This window comes from Alosa pseudoharengus, unplaced genomic scaffold, assembly GCF_046254945.1.
Source record: "Alosa pseudoharengus isolate Yale_2024_CS ecotype anadromous, Long Island Sound unplaced genomic scaffold, YU_APseudo_1.1 YU_APseudo_1.1_scf_15, whole genome shotgun sequence".
NCBI lineage: Eukaryota > Metazoa > Chordata > Actinopteri > Clupeiformes > Clupeidae > Alosa > Alosa pseudoharengus.
In genome coordinates, this window is record NW_027468620.1 from 15163148 (window position 1) to 15179930 (window position 16783).

General features: G+C 42.3%; 1 protein-coding gene across 6 annotated transcripts in view; it reads left to right on the forward strand.

Moving 5' to 3' along the window:
* The window catches only part of slf2 (SMC5/6 complex localization factor 2), a 42891-nt gene that overhangs the window by 14706 nt on the left and 11402 nt on the right, over positions 1-16783 (forward strand). For 3 of the 6 annotated variants that reach the window (XM_076285704.1, XM_076285709.1, XM_076285706.1), the window contains 11 exons: positions 1457-1615; positions 2058-2082; positions 4493-7116; positions 7426-7505; positions 7757-7876; positions 10920-11084; positions 11210-11312; positions 11464-11551; positions 11828-11962; positions 13142-13283; positions 16599-16686. In XM_076285704.1, the coding sequence (XP_076141819.1) occupies positions 1457-1615; positions 2058-2082; positions 4493-7116; positions 7426-7505; positions 7757-7876; positions 10920-11084; positions 11210-11312; positions 11464-11551; positions 11828-11962; positions 13142-13283; positions 16599-16686 (3729 nt within the window). The remainder of the gene's footprint in view (positions 1-1456; positions 1616-2057; positions 2083-4492; positions 7117-7425; positions 7506-7756; positions 7877-10919; positions 11085-11209; positions 11313-11463; positions 11552-11827; positions 11963-13141; positions 13284-16598; positions 16687-16783) is intronic. The other 3 variants (XM_076285705.1, XM_076285707.1, XM_076285708.1) reach the window with 3 other exon arrangements.

Below are 16783 nucleotides of genomic sequence, written 5' to 3' on the forward strand. Positions count from 1 at the left end.
GCTGACTGATTATGATGTCCAGAGTTGCATTAAATACCTGCACTTTGAAGTATCTCTCTGCATCGGTTAAGCGCTCATCTTCCGATAGATCGTCAAAGTGACGCTTCACTCTCCGTGCTCTAACATTCTAAAGTTCTAAAAAAAAAAAAAAAAGGAGGCGTAACGACGGGCCCCCGGAGGTCACGGGCCCTGGTGCGACTGCACTTGCTGCACCTACTATAGTTACGCCACTGTGCTTTTCCCAAATACAATGTAGCCTACAGGTGTACCTTTCATCAGTCCAGTTGCAATGGATGGACTGTGATGAACTGCCCTACTTGTGATTGTTTAGATATTTTAAAGGACAATGCAACAAATTTAAACAATGCTACACATTTTTTGGCAAGTGCTACAAATCTATTCACCTTTGCAGCGCCAGTAGGCTACTTTGTGTGCGGCCCGCAAACACACATTCCAAACAAGCAAACACAAAAGTTTCAAGAGTGGGGGATGGAGTAGAAGATGGAGACAAATTCATTAATATGATTTATTTTCGCGGAATGGATGTACAGGACTGAGCGGCGGTCATATTTTGTACCGCTATGCGGTGTGTGATAGCCTTATAATTATTAACATAGGCCTAGGTACTCGTTGTTTGCTTCTTTTGTTGATAGACGTTTGATGAATAGCCTACTGTAGTTGATTGGAAGTGGAGGGGTAAGTTCTTGAAGGTGTTTTCAACTATAATATTAAGGTATATCATACTATGTGCATCTTTGCAGTGGCAAGCGCTTTCTTAATGACGTTGCGTGCCGAGACAAGGAAGCACTCACATGTGGGTGCATAAGTAAATTTGCATTCAGTTGGTCTACCATGCCTACTCCTGCTGTATTACAGAAATAGCCATGATTCCTCATTCCAAAAAGGACAACTTTACTGTACTTTATTGTTAGTCTATATCATAAGCGGTTGTTCACTTTGTGTGAATGACGCTATTTTCCGCGGTCTTTTTTATTCCAACCGTTGGCACTTTGGAGCAGAAACGAGAATGTGCACACATCCTGAATTACTTACACCTGGCTTGACATAGTCGCTCCTAGTCATCCTGGATTGGCATTAGTGAAACGAGTTGAGCTAGGATGACCAGACAACGCTATGTCAAACCTCGCTTTATCACTTATCTTGGATGTGTTAATTCTGCCTTTGTGATGCCCCTCTGTTAAGGAGTTGCAAAACTTGGGCCAACCATGCTGGCAGGCCAGGGCAATTTTATTTATATAGCAAATTTCATACACAGAGTGAATTCAATGTACTTTACATGGACAAAAACAAAATGAATAGACAAAAAGATGTTTACTAATACTGTTGCAAATAAAAAGCATATTTGTTTATAGGATAGTTATTTTTTTATTAAACAGTTAATGGTGCTGATACAATGTTATCATTTGAAGTTTTGTTTTTATTGTCTGTTTTGTAGATGGGACCCTCTCGTAACACCAGCAGTGAGCGAAAACGTTCTGAGGCTTCACCAAGGAAAAGTCAGACTGTCTCTGCCCGCAAGTTGTCCTTCGGTAGCCCCAAAAAGGACCTCCAGAAAGCAACTAGCAGTAAGACTGACCCAACCTCCTTTCATATGGTAAAAGGACTTTAAATTGCTTAATTATTATTGCTCATTCATTTTGTCTGGTTCTTTCTTTCCACTCTGTTGACACAACTGTGACACTCGTTTACAGGAAACGTCATGTAGTCAAAAATGTCATCGCCTGAAACTTGTGTAGTCTCTGTAGCGGCTGTAATTATAAACATTCAAGTACTTCCTCTTTCATAATGAATGCTTTGAAACCTTGAAACATGTCAAGCTGGCCAAGTCAAACTGAAAGGGTTAATGATGGGCACTCATGCTGGTTCCTCATGTATGGTTTGGGTGCTTGTTTCCGTCACATATGAGGAGATGCTGTACAATACATATAATCATTTTTCTGCGTGTATTAGGATATGTAATGGTTTTTCTTTTTTTTTTGTCTTTCATGTTTTTGCTGGTCCATCGGTTGATCTGTTGCATTTGATTCTGCTATAAGGTGACACTACAGAAGATGCTAAGAGGTACATTTCATCCCTATTTTTCATAAAAAAAATGTGCATCTTTATAGGGAGGGAAAGTGAAAACCAGCGCCCCAAGTGGTTGCGTTCCTATCGAAGAGCAGCTCCAATGTTAAGTCCCATAGACCTATTTTTTAAAAAATACTGTGAAGCCAAATCAGCGATCTTATCCACCAAAAATATTTTTACGGTGTCTATACAGTAATAATCTTCTAACTGTGAAAATGTCAGACCCTATTTTGCCTTATTTAAAAAAATCGAAATTGCTCCTTTTGTTTCATAAACGAACTACAAAAAAGCCACGTGACTTTACCCTTCGACGTTACCAGAGAATGTCTAATAAGGGGAGAACCTTCACTCTCGGAACTCTTCGGGTGTGGTACTGCATCTAGGGGCGCTCACGGGCGAGTCCAGAATGAATGGAGGTCTATGGAGCTGTACCCCTCAAAATCCACTTTTCTCGGGATATAATTTTTTTTCAAGTAATTTGAATATTGTATTCGAAAGGGGAGGCAAAGACAATACACTTGGTTGAGTATTATATTTTTTATAAATTGTTCTTTATTTAATTGTCACTTAATTGTTCTAAAAAGCCTTTCAAACGTGCCAATGACGTCATTCATTAGCGTGATCATAGCATAGCATAGCATCAATGCTAGCGTGTTATGGGCAACAACGACCCAACCTGTAAGAAAACGAAAGGACATGACTCCCGGATTATTTCACTTTTGATTGAAAATCCATATCCATTTTGCGAAAAATAAAATAAAATCTGAGGGTTTCAGTTGTTAAATAGGTGAAAACAACAAATGTAGCCATGTAGCTCCATAGGACCCCATGTATTTTGGACTCGCCCGCGATCGCCATCTAGGTGAACTCTGGTGAACTGCAGCCAAATTCGGTTTGTATGGGATTAATAGAGTGGGGAGGCTCTCCTTAGAAGGGCTCTGACGTTACTCACGGTAGCATGGTTTGTTTATTAGCCTGGTTAGCATTGCCACTTAACACTTACTGCCAGCTCTTCATGTGAGTAGAAGCACAACACCAGTTATCCAGACATAAAGGTTATCACCACGCGGTTTACATCACCTTCCGTTATTACAAAAATATGTAAGCCAGTTAAGCAAATTGCCGTATTGATCAGTTAGAGATTAAGCACCCAAACCTGTGTCACATGCAACTGTAGTTTGTTATCACCATGTTACGACAAAAACTCAAAACAATTCAACTGATCCTAAAAATAAGGTATGACCACTTGAAGCAATAGAGGTAACCCCAGTGCCTAACATATGGAAGGCATTAAATTAAGATCCCAATGTGCACCGAGATATATTTTTTCTAAAAAAAAATCCCATCCCCTCCGCTAAACTCTAGGAACGCAACCACTAGATGGCGATGAGATTACTTTCCCTCCCCATAAAAACAATCCCAAGAGAGCCCCCTAGTGTTCGCTGTTTTCTGCATCGAAAAGTCATAGGTTAACACAGCAACGTATGATGATTGAATCGCCACGCGACAACTAGCTTCATTAAACTCTACAGAGTCCATTCGTAACACTGTTGATTTGACCGATTGCTTGGTTACATCCATATTTCACTTGTGAGAAAAATAGTTGGTTGCTGGTCAATGGTTATACTCAGAATTTGTGTGATTTCCCGCTCAGGCTACTGTTAGAAACGATACGTCAGAGGATAGAAGTTCACCTTAAGCAGTTTCACGTTATCTGTCGCTACGTTAGCTAAATGTAATCTTCCGTCTTTGGTTTGAGGTAAGTCAGGATAACTTTTAGGGCATTGACACTAGCTTATGGAGGATGAACAACGTTAACGTTATCCTCTTTCCCCTAAAATTCCGTTCAGTGAACTTGGATAGATTGGAAGCTAATGTGCCAACATTAAGGTGTTTGCTAGCATGTTGTTTAACTGTTATGAATCGTAACGTTGACGTTAGAAATCTACGCCAACAATAACGCCAGTTAAAAACCACTAGTTCATTTCATTTTTACATTATGTTGGATATGTGTTATTATTTCGAGTGTATAAACTGTTAACTGTCATTCAGCCTGTCAATGTTAAAACAACATGCTGTTAGTGTTTTAACCGTTAGGTTACATTGGGCATTAGCTATACCTAAACCTCTTCTACAGTCAATGGCTAACGTTAAATGTTGATGAATTGACTTATTTTAGCCTAAATACATGCGTGACGATGTTCTTGGTAGTTACATTAAATATCTACTGATATTCAGAGCAGATGGATGGCAGGAAAATGTTCAGTGCATGCCACCACGGCAAAGATGATTCAGACTTTTTGAGTTTTATTGATAATAATAACAAATTAAACAAAATAAATCACATTTCTTTAAAAAAAAAAAAAGACGGACAAAAAACCCTCTTCTTGATTTCTTGCTACAGATGGGAGCATCCAGCAGCCCCGCATATTGCTGAAACGACTCAGGGAATGTGACATCGAGAGCCTGCATGAAGTTAAACGGCCATGCTTGAATGATGACCAGCAGGCACATGTCCAAACACACAAGCCTGTAAACCCTGGACCTCCACCTACTCCATCCAAGTCTGTTTGCACATCCTCCAACTCCACATCGCCTCAGAAGACGGAAGAATCATCTAGGCCTATATCAACAAACCCCACACAGCCTGAGTGTACATTGACCCACACATCCACAGATGTAACAGCGTCCACACAGCCTGAGTGTATATTGACAAACACGTGTACAAACGCCACTCAGTTTGAGGATAAAGAGACACACACACCCATAACCACAAACTCTGAGTGTAATTTGACAGACCTCACACAGTCTGAAACTGAGCCGGTGTCCACATCTACAAACCCCACACAGCCTGACACGACACCCAGACACACACCCGCTGACTCTGCCCAGTCAAAACAGACAGGCACCTCTGCAAATGAAAGCCAGCCAGCTTCGAAACCAACATATACATCAGCAGATACCACAAAGCCTACATCTGAAATGGCGCACAGATCCACAAACGTTGCTCATCCTTCCTCCAGGCCTACTCCCAGCCCTGTTCGCTCTCCCTCACGTCTCTTCCCTAATCAAGAACACACACCCAGACCTTTGCAGCCTAGACACACATTTGTTCAATCTACTTCTAGACCGACCTTTGCGTCGTCACACCCGACACAGGCTGACCCCAGAGTAACATTCGGGCCCACACATCCTCCTGCCAACCCTGCTCCCAGACATGCACACATAGCCAGACCCTTGCTGCCTTCCCCAACACTTACACCCTTGTACCCGCGGGGCTCTGCACCTGCTTTTCCTCCACCCATGCGCTCACACTCTCCTGGTGGAGCACTCAGACAACCCAACTCCACTTCTCATATACATTCCCAACGCACCCACCCACCGTCCATTTACAGTCGCCCATTTACACCGGGGAATGCCCCTAGGCCATCAAACCCTGGCCCTAGAGCCTGTTTCATATTCAGTCTCACACCTGTTAACTCCAACAGCCATGCACCCCCAAGATCAGTGCCCAGGCTCATACCAACGCAGACGCCATCACCCAACTGCACACCCACAAATTCAGTTTCAAAGCCCACACACGGTCAGACACCCACCAATGCAGTGTCAAGGCCTTCAATCACCATCACAAAGCTTATGTCTACACTTACAAAAACATCCATACCTACAAGCACATCTGGATCCACAGATTCTCACACATCCATAAAATCTGTGTCAACACTTACCAAAACCCCCATAACTACAAACATTGTATCTGGATCCACAAATTCTCACACACCCATAAAACCTGTGTCAGCACTTACCAAAACCCCCATAACTACAAACACTGTATCTGGAGCCACAGGTTCTCTCACACCTGCAAAACCTACATCTGCACTTGCCAAAACCCCCATTCCTACAATCTCTGTATCGAGACCTACTGATTCTCACACACCCACAAGACCTGTGACCTCTGTAACCACAAATCCTTTGCCTACACCCAGAGGTGCGACCCCAAACCCTGCTTCTGGATCTGCATTCACACGTCCCCCTATCCACCCTTTTTTCCAACCCAGACAGAGGCCTGGACCTCCCCTCAGACAGCCGGCACCCAGCCCTCCTGGGCTCGCCGATGCCAAGCAGCCTTATGTCTCCACCCCTTTTCCCGCCACCAATCCGTCTACCCCGCCAAAGTATGTCCAGCGTGCCTTCATGAAGCGCAACCAAGAGGGCGTGGTAATGCTGAAGGGGAAATGTTCGCCAAGAGTGCTTCTATCTGAGCCATCACCCTCCTCCTCCTCCACGTCTGCTTCTTCCTCATCTTTAGTGGCTACGACTGTGAAGAGTTTGTCAAGGAAACTCTTTTCTGAGGCCGACAGCCAGTTTGCCCTGTCAGGAGAGACCAGTGTGAGCAGCGGGCTTCATTCCAGCCCTGTGGACCCCCTGCGGCCCTTTTCCACCCCTTCCGAGGCCGACCCCCCTGTGTCTGGCTCTTTCCAGACTCCTCCGTCCCCCTCTCCGTCGATGGACAACCTGGACGAGATTCTCACCCCAGACTCTCTACCCACATCAGCTGGCATGGACATCGACATGGCCTCCCCTGAAATCAGTCAAGGCTCACCCTCTCACTCTCCCTCACACACTGGCACCTTGTTAGCACAGTCTGATGAGACCGCTGTCACACTGGCCCAGGCTGATATGGTGTTGGATGAGCCTGGTATACTAAAGGCTGACATTCGCACCTTAAAATTGGAACCTGATGCAAATTCATCACAGGCCTGCTCCAATCAGGATTCATTTAGCATGCCGCAAGTCTTGCCCCGAAGGCCTAGCCCTGTGGGCAGTCCTGAGGTGGTGTGGGTGGACCCTCTAGAGGACGACCTGGGATTTGGCGCTGGACTGGACTGTGCCCTGAGTGACACGAGCAGCAGTGAGGACGAGAAGCTTCTTTCCCTGCAGGAGATCATGGAGCGCAGTGTTCGCCCGCCCCCCACCCCTGACAAGGACGCCTTCTCTGAGCCAAGCACACCTGTGGCAGCCAAAGCTCCCGTGAGTGCTGCCTTCTCTATCACTCTCCTACCTGCTGCTTTGTTTTCTCTGTTTCCTGTTCCACCTTTTTCTTTTCTCTTTTCTTTTCATCATGGTCAGTTCCTCTTCCTGCATATCTCTTTTCTTACTGTACACTTCATTTTCTTTGTTTCTTTCCTCTTTTTTTCATTTCCAGTCATCTCATTCTGCATCTCATTCCCCCACACATGTTTTTGTGTGTTGACAGTGCTCTATAGAAGGGTTGACTGTTTTTGTACACTCGTAACGTTTCTGTCTAGTAACCCTGCCACCTTTCCTTGGATATGTTAGGTGGAGCTGATCAAAACCAAGCCTGTACGCTACAACAACACATTGGATCAGATGCTGATTGAGAGAAACCGGAACCAGAAGTGAGGACACACACACACACACACACACACACACACACACACACACACACACATACATGTGCGTACACACTCACATATGCGTGCACTCCGAGAGAAAGAGCGAGAAAGAGAAATGTTCAAAAAAGTGCAATATGATCTGAGTGTCCTCTGATTTCTTGTTTTTCTTTCCACTTCTTTCCTTTACTCCTCTACCCCTGTTTCCAATATTTTTCTCTCTCCCTTCCTCCATTCATCCGCCCTGTTGTCTCCAGGTCAAAGGAGCTGGAGGAAAAACTGCTGCAGGGGTGTCGGGAGGACCTGCTGATGATGGCAGAGGAAGAGGAGGTGGAGGAGGGGGAGAAAGACGAAGATGACATCTCTCAGGAACAACAGTGAGCATGCTAACTCTGTGTCGCATACCTGATAAAACTCCTGTCTTTGTCATGTTTAATAGCTTTGTTTGTAAGATTCTGTGTCCTCAAGCAGGAAAGGGACTAAGCACCAGTGACTAAATTTGTGTGTCAACAAAGTGCACACATTCAAATACAAAACACTCTAAGGCTATGTTCAGACTAGGCTTCTTTTGTTGACAAGAAATGTTGGCCAGGGTGCTTTTTTGATTTAAAAAAAACACTGGCAGCAAAAAGCAATTGAGGCAGTCTTTTGCTGCCGTAACGTGTGCTGATCACTAGTTCTTGATAGCTAATATGCTAGTTTTTCATGGAAGCGATAAAGACACAAGGTAGCCCCGTTTACATGGGCACATTTAATCCAATTACAAACGGAGTGATAGTTCAATCGGAATAGAAATGCCTCATGGAAACACGTCAACGGATCAGATTCAGACCGATCAGATTCAATTTTCAATCGGATCGAGAGAGGTGGTGTACTACGTTCTGACAATCTGATTGATCGAAAAATCCACCCATGTAAACAGGCAATCCGATTGTTGGAGTACATTTATTTTTTCTGCGAAGTTATTTCCTGTAGCAGTTAGGTCACAAAGATAGCATTTTGACCGTATGGCAGGAAAAACGGCGCTCTTTAGCCTGCTAGTTTACTTTTTCACAACAACACCGCAGATTCCCGTTCCACTAACTTGCTACCAAAACATACTAATGTATGGAGAATAAATAATTTTAGATGAGCTTACACGTGAGTCACAAAATCTGACTTCACTTCACACAGAGCAAAGCAAAAACATTGCCTGAATGAGACAGCGAGGGGAGAAAATAGAGGCTATGATGTGAGTGGGATGCTGATAGGAGGCCAATACATTTAGCTATGAAAAGCATGCATTTATTAAAAACATTTGGCGTTGGCATTTTGTGTTTTTAAAATGTTCCAGAAGCTGGCTATCTAATAGCCTAGTTTCTATACCATACATGGGCAACATACGGCCCGCGGGCCACATCCGGCCCGTGGGCTTTCCCTGACCGGCCCGCGTAAGGTCCGTGAAAGAACAATAGTCAAGAGCCTGGCATAGAGATAATGCACGCAAATCAATATCGTTGCTTTTATTTTGAAAGTGACTGCTATTTGTACGCCCATTTGTGCGTGGATGCATACGATGTAAACACCCTCACTGATGTGCTGGTGAATAGAATTTATGCTTCTGCGTCGACACAATTAGTTGCCTTTAACTCGGCGTAAACCTTTCAAAGTTTTGTGTCTCTTATGTCTGCGTCGCTCACCACCGCAAAGGTTGTCAGAACGAACTCCTGCTGTTTGTTGGAGATACGAAGCGTTAATTTCAAAACGTTACTGGCAGATAGACAGTTTACATTCGGATAACCCCGTCACTGTAACCAAAATATGTCTGTATTTGCAAAGCTTATGTTAGCGAACTAGTATGATGCTACTACCCACAGGTTGCTTGAAGCAGCCGGCTCAACACACAGGGCGAGTTGACCAATCACAGTTTTGTGCATAAAGTTAAAGCAAAAACATAGCCTACATTTTTAAAATAGTTTTCTTTGTGCATGTTGATTAACTAATGACAGCCTACTATTGTCTGCTTCACATTTTCATAGTCTAATTCTGCATAGAGTTAATTTAATGATGGTAATGATTTAATGATGAAATATTGCTGAGTGTTGATGAAATGGTGGCACAGGCCTATGGTTGTACTGACTCCTTCACATTTTCATGGCCTAGCCTAATTATATAGATATTGTAGTACTTTTTTATATCAGCCTTTGAAAACTGAAAAAATGTCAATGTCAAAAAATCTTTTTCGAGAATGAGGATTAAATTCTGGACATAGATTAAATAGCCTATTGCTGTTTTTCCTTGGTCTCCCTCACATTTTCATCTGTTCTTACGAGTAGTAAACAAAACCATATGATTTACTTAATGTTATACAAGAACAGAATAGAATTGGACAGAATTGAGTTCAGACTTGAGTTCGGTATTTTGGGTCCGGCCCTCCTCAACAGTCCCAGTTTGTCATGTGGCCCCTTGGGGAAATTAGTTGCCCACCCCTGTTCTATACCATTGCAATGGGTCTATTTGCCACATTTTGTGACTTTGAAAAAGTTAGCATGACACATGCAACTGGCCAAAGTAGGCCTAACATTCTAGCCTAGTTTCTAGTCGTCATGTTTAGCACAGCAATAAACATTACATTATGCATGATCACTGAAGATGGACCAAACAGTAAGATGCGATTGTCATTTTCAGTTGACGACAAAACTAAGCTTAGCCTAATCAGTAGTTATTTTGTTTTGCTGTGTTTGATTGCTGTGCCCATAATAAACGTTGTTGGTTGTGCACAAAGATTCTAGAGCACTAAGATCTTTGGTTGTGTGTGCTGGCTCATTGCTTTGCGGTTTTAGCTGACTCGTAACATGTAGTAGGCTGGTAAGCTTGGAGTGGAGAGTTGGGGTGTTGACTATGCTAACATCTTTTGATGTCGAAAAAGGTCTTATTTATCCCAAAATGCGTGAAACATGCGAGTTCAAAATCCCCTGTTACATCTACTACACCTTTGTTTTACTTTAGGCTACTAATTACATCTTCTCAGACGAAGCACTGTGATATTAGCTTGGACTATTTATGTAAACAAATGAGTTTCCATGGCAACTACAACTAGGAGCTTCTAAATGATGCTTGTAAACGCAGACTAAATGCCAGTCGGATTATTTAGGGTTCATGTTAACAGGTCGGTTGAAATCTTTAATCAGATTCATTTCAGTCTCTTTTCCTGAAGAGTTGGAACTTTTTTCAAATTCAAAAAGACGCTGAAAAAAAGAAAAAAAAACGCTAATGACTTTTTTTTTGAAAACTCAATGTCTACTCCATAGGATATATAATGTAAAACAGATGCTGGCAGTTTCAAAAAAGAAGCCTAGTCTGAACGTGACCTAATTCACCTAGGGGAAAAAATGGCTGAAATAATGTGTATGTGTGTGTCTGCTCTCTTGTGTCCTGCAGCAAGTTTGTCCAGCGGTACACACTGACTTCCAGCACCATCAGGGACCTGCACCCTGGAGAGGAGCTCTTCTCTCTGGCCAGCTTCGGCCGACTCTTCACCCAGGACAATCTGCATCTACCACAGGGCATTGCCGCCAAGAACACAGCCCAGCGCTGCCTCCTCAGGTATACAGGACCCCGTGGGTCAGGGCAAAAATGACCCGTACCTCAGCAAAGTGGTCATCTTTTGTCTGTCACTGTCTCACCCGTCCACATTCTCCGTGTGTGCCTGTGTCTGTATTCTGTCACAGGGCCAGTCCTAATCAAGCTCTCCTGCTAGTTCGGGCAGGACTGCTGAAGACGGCGTATGCCTCTAGTCCCTGTCAGCCTGAGATCTCTCGCTGGCTCCTTCAGGTGAAAACCTCCCTCCTTCTGTCTCCCTATTTCCTCCCAGCAGAAAGTTTACAGCGAGTTTTTCAATTAATAAACTGTGGTTGATAGTTGGGACATTGTTGGTAATGGCTGTAATTTGTGATGTTTTGTGTAAATGTTTTGACCTTGGCAGATGATGTCGGTGCATTCAAACCCCTGCATGTCCGCGCAGATCCTGCACTCTCTGAAACACCTTGCTCTTATTGCTGGCCTAAAGATTGGTAAGTATGTTACATGGGTCTTCATAGATTAAAAGTAACTGAAGTAAAATTGAATTGTTATTTTAATGTGGAATGTATGAAGTACTGGCTTTAGTCATTTGTTGTTTGTTTTAGTGTTATAAGTGGCATTGTCTCAGGGTGATGAGGACAGTATGGTAAAAGCTATGCCAGAGAAACATCTAGGCAGATAGCAGTAAGATTATATTGGACTGATGCGCAGTAGTGAACTTTTTTTTTTAGTATATTTTTTTGGCCTTTTTATGCCTTTAATGACAGGACAGCGGAGAATGACAGGAAGTGAGTGGGAGAGAGAGTCGGGGTGGGATCCGGAAAGGACCACGGGGCGGGAATCGAATCCGGGTCGCCGGCCTACGGTTGCGCCACACCTGGGGCCAGTAGTGAACTTTAAAGGTATACTATGCAGGTTTAGGTATTTTTGGCCAGTTTAGAGCTCCCTCTAGAGTCGCGATGTATTTATATGTTACTCTGCTATTGTAAATAGCAAACTTCTCGCAACTTATCCCCCCTGTACACAATGCAAATGCCACTCTTGGAAGTTGCATGGCTGGTTTTCTCGGTAGGGACTCGTTACGTCTATGCTGTATAGCTATGCTAGGTGAACGATTTGCCTATTACTAGTTTGTTTACCATCAAATTGGCTTCATAAAGGTGAAAATCTTGCATAGTGCATACTTGCAAGTGATAATATTTGTACTGTTAAGTAGAGCCCGACCGATTTATCGGCGGGCCGATATTATCTGTATATATAACTAGTATATCTGTAGTTACAGTCCCTGCATTGTAAAATGTAAGTTAGACGTGCGAGGAGTGAACATTTAGACATAGAGAAAAAGTATCAAACGTAGCTTGTGCAAAACGTAGCTTGTGCATAAAAGTTTGATAAAAGCTTTTCTTTTACACATGTGTGAAATCCAATGACGCCAAGTGTGCGTTTCAGACTGTCGTTCAGCCGCAGCATTAACGAGTTACATAATGGATTTAGATCACTAAATAGTAGGTTTTAGAAGGCAGGCAGCAACTGATGATTGAAAATGCTTTGATGTAGCTTGATGGAAATAATTTTAAAAGTGCAGGTAAAGGGATAAGCAAGCTGACATTGTAATTATAAGGTAGCTTATAAGGCAATAGGAACTAATTATTACACGCACACTCACATTTAGGAGTGACCTTTATCTTGTTTAATGATTTATCAGAACTTTAATATATTTCGATGTTCCTCTGTTCCACTGTGACGATATTATTTAAAAATAAACAAGTTTGTTTTTAAAATGCATTATCATATTATTTTAGTCAATACTCATAAATAACTACAAATAACTAGGGAAATCTGTTAATGTTTTGTTGCGCGTTTCTGAAAAAAAAATATATATATATCGGCCGATATATCGGAAAATCGGATTTTTAAATCAACAAATATTTGTATCGGTATCGGCCTTCAAAATCCTTTATCGGCCGGGTTCTACTGTTAAGCAGCACAACATGTACTGAGGATACCCCTGAGCATGAGTGAAGTGATTGTTGTCTTTGTCTTTAAGGGCAGTATTAAGATCTTGCTCTGGTGTGTTTCAGCAGAGAGCCAGGACCCCAAGTTCCAGGTGTGGGTCCCCAGCATGCAGGATGTGGTGCTGGTCTTCCTCAACATGGGTGTCCCCTTCATCAGCATGTTCCCTCTGGAGCTGCTGCAGCCGACTTTCACTGAGGCCGACCTCCTGTGAGTGCTGCACCCCACCTGGTCTCGCTCTTTAGGGGCAGCCGTGGCCTACTGGTTAGCGTTTCGGACTTGCAGTGAGGGTTGCCGTTTCGAACCCCGACCAGTAGGAACGGCTGAAGTGCCCTTGAGCAAGGCACCTAACCCCTCACTGCTCCCCGAGCGCCGCTGTTGTAGCAGGCAGCTCACTGCGCCGGGATTAGTGTGTGCTTCACCTCACTGTGTGTTCACTAGGGCTGTCACTTTTGTGAAAAAATCCTGTTTGATTTTTGAGACATAAGTGTTCATTATGTCGTTTCCATTTTCAACGGCAAATATAGGCCAATTCACAAACAACTGACAGGCATTAGGACGAACGTAAAGAGGGCGCTTGTAGACGCAAGCCAGCAATATTTCTGATGATTTATTGGCGTGAAGTTTCGTGCCTGCAGTACTGCTGCAGGCTTCAACATAGCTGTGTCTGTGTTTACGATTAGAAATGTCAAACAAATTTCGCCTACATAGTACTCGATTGCACAGTTTGCATAGCCTACCGCTTTGTTCTTCTCCATAGTTTGATATACCAAAAATCCGAAGTAAGCCTACTTCCACATCGAACTCAAGTTATTAGGGCCTATCTCTCATCTCTCTCATGTCGCACAGGTTGATCGCGTTGTCCTCCATTTTTTGGCAAAACACGAGCAGCACAGCAGCTGATTGAAACAGCTGTTTCCGGGGCGCAAAATTGGTGGGAATTTTCTTTTTAGCTTTCGCAATGCTTAGGCTACTGCACTTCGGAATTCTTTTATATTCTTATATTCTTGTTTGTTAATTTTGTTACATCTATCCTTTTTATTTGTTTAATTCGTTTAAAATGAATAGTGTACATATTTGGTTAAAATCGATTCCCTATTTTAGTTTTCGAAACTTGTGTTGTTTGGTCCAATCGATTGTGCAATCGATTTTCGAACGTAAAGTGACAGCCCTAGTGTTCACTGTGTGCTGAGTGTGTTTCACTAATTCATGGATTGGGATAAATGCAGAGACCAAATTTCCCTCAAAGGATCAAAAGAGTATATATACTTATACTTAATCTCACCTGGCCTTAGGCCTCACCTGACGACACTTGATCTGATTTGGCTCAGTCAGCGTTGGATGTATGAATGGATAAAGAGAGAAATAGATTGGATTGAAAATAATGTGATCAGAAAAATGTAGGTGTAAATCTTATAAACATGAAAAATAGAATAGGCCTACCATCTGTCATATGACCAAAAATAAAAGAAAACTGCGACAAGGTGTCCTTGGTCTGTTGAAGTAACATGATTTAACCATTTAACGATTTGAAATTTATCGACATATTAGGTCCTTGAATTTGAGGATATTGGGCCTGGAAAGTCCTGAAAGGTCCTTGAATTTGATCTTAAGGCGAGACACTACAGGTGAATAGGGTAACATTTTTAAATAATAGACATCACCATGAAACTTCCTCAGTTGATTACTTACACAAGTATGAACAAAAAATGTATTACAAGTTTTTGAAATTCGAATGTTTAATTATGCAAATTAGGCATTATCTCATTAAATATGCGCAAATTTGCATATATTTTCAGTAGATAGATCTGAACATATGATAAAGCCTGGTACAAAATTATTCTTTCATTTTGTTTGCATACAAGATAAAAATAAAATTACAGAGGGATTTCAGGATATCTGCTTTCATTACCTAGGAAATCAGAATATACTGTCCATAGCCTTAAAACATTGATTTTTGCCTTATATTTTTGATTAAAATGTCACATAAATCAGGCCAGGAATGATTTATTAACAAATCCCTCTGTAAATATCTTCAGAATACTGCTAAGTGTATATCTGGAAAGTTTGGTGTACATAGGTGCTACATAGGCTGAGATGTTTCTACTGGAAAATGATAAAAACTCAATTTGAGAAAACAGCCTTGGAACACAGCCAAGAGATTCCGTTCTCAGCCTAGACTCGCCTTTGAACTTTCGCGATTGGTTGCGGTTACAAAGGAAGTGTCCATATTTGGATAGCACAACGTCATGCAGGAAAAACAGAGCTTTCCAACGGTACTACACATGTTATGTTTTGGATCACGGTCGCGGTAGAGCATGAAACGTTAGAAGACTAACTTTTGGTGAATTTAGGAGAAATATACAGGCGCGAGTAGACAAAATGTAATGAAATAAACACCTAAATGTGTAAATCGGGCTTTGTTGTTGTAGTAGTGTGAAAGAATACATGCTAAGGTAGCAAATTAGCCCAAAATCTCGAAATTGACCAGTGCATGAAAAAACGATGTTTTCACCTGCCGTGTCTCGCCTTAACCTGATCTTAAGGTGTTGGAACCCTGAAGGAGGATTGCTTACATTCAAAAATTTGAAGATGCCTGTAGGCGGTAGCAACCTAACCTACAGTTAGTGAAACCAAAGCCCAGAGAAGCACAACTATAAACACATTTTCAGTTTTTGCAAAACACACATCTCTACATTAGACACATAAATGTAACAAAATGTCAAATTTTTGCTATTTCATAGTACTGTCTGTCAAAATACCACGCTCATGACCCAATTGATCATCCTAGATGTATTGAGTGATCTTGCGATGTGGAGGGAAAAATTATTGTATAATTGACTGAAATGTTTCATTTAGCAAAATATTTGGTGTTCTGTAACTTGGGTATCTAGTGTTTTGTCATAATGAGTAAGTAAGTAATTAAAGTAAACTGTAAAAAGACAGAAACACAAAGGTATAAAATACAGTGACGAAGGCCATCAGGCCGAAACGTTTGTCAATTAACCCCTGTGCTAAAATGGATTAAAAGCAAGAAAAAAAGAAATAACCATTTGTTATTTTCTATGAGTTCCCTGGATTACGCACCCACAAAGAAACGAGAATAATCGGGAGACCGCGGTGTTGGCCAAGAAAAGGACTATCATAAAATACAGGGTTCCCAGTGTCAGGGGAGTCCAGGAAAAAGTAGGGGATTTTAAAAATCCCAGTTTTCTGGGCTCAGAAAGACATGAAATGTGATTTTGATTCTTTCAGAGGATAATGTTAATTCTTTCAGAGGATAATGTTAATTGTGAGAATTTCTGCAGCATGATGCAGTTTTGGCACTTGAAATTGACAAAGCTTAATCCCATAATTAGGTCTTGGTTGAGAAATGAAATTGTCAATGAGGCATACATTCACATGAAGTGGGTTTTGTGAGGTTTTAGTCACCACAGCGTTGGTCTGCAGGCATGTTGTAGGTGGGCGGTGAGTCACAGTCCTGTTAGGGCTGACGGCGGCTTGTTTTTCTGTTTGTGTCATCAGTGGGAGCGCTGTGATTGGCCCTGAGGGCGTGTCGAGTTGGAATGAACACGCCACTTTTCCAGAACACAACTTCGACAATGTGATCAAGGTGGGGCTCTCGGTGATTGCATCACCACCTTGACTGCACATGCAGCTTCATTCCATCTCTGACTATCACTATATTCTCAAGAAATTAATCTCTGTAT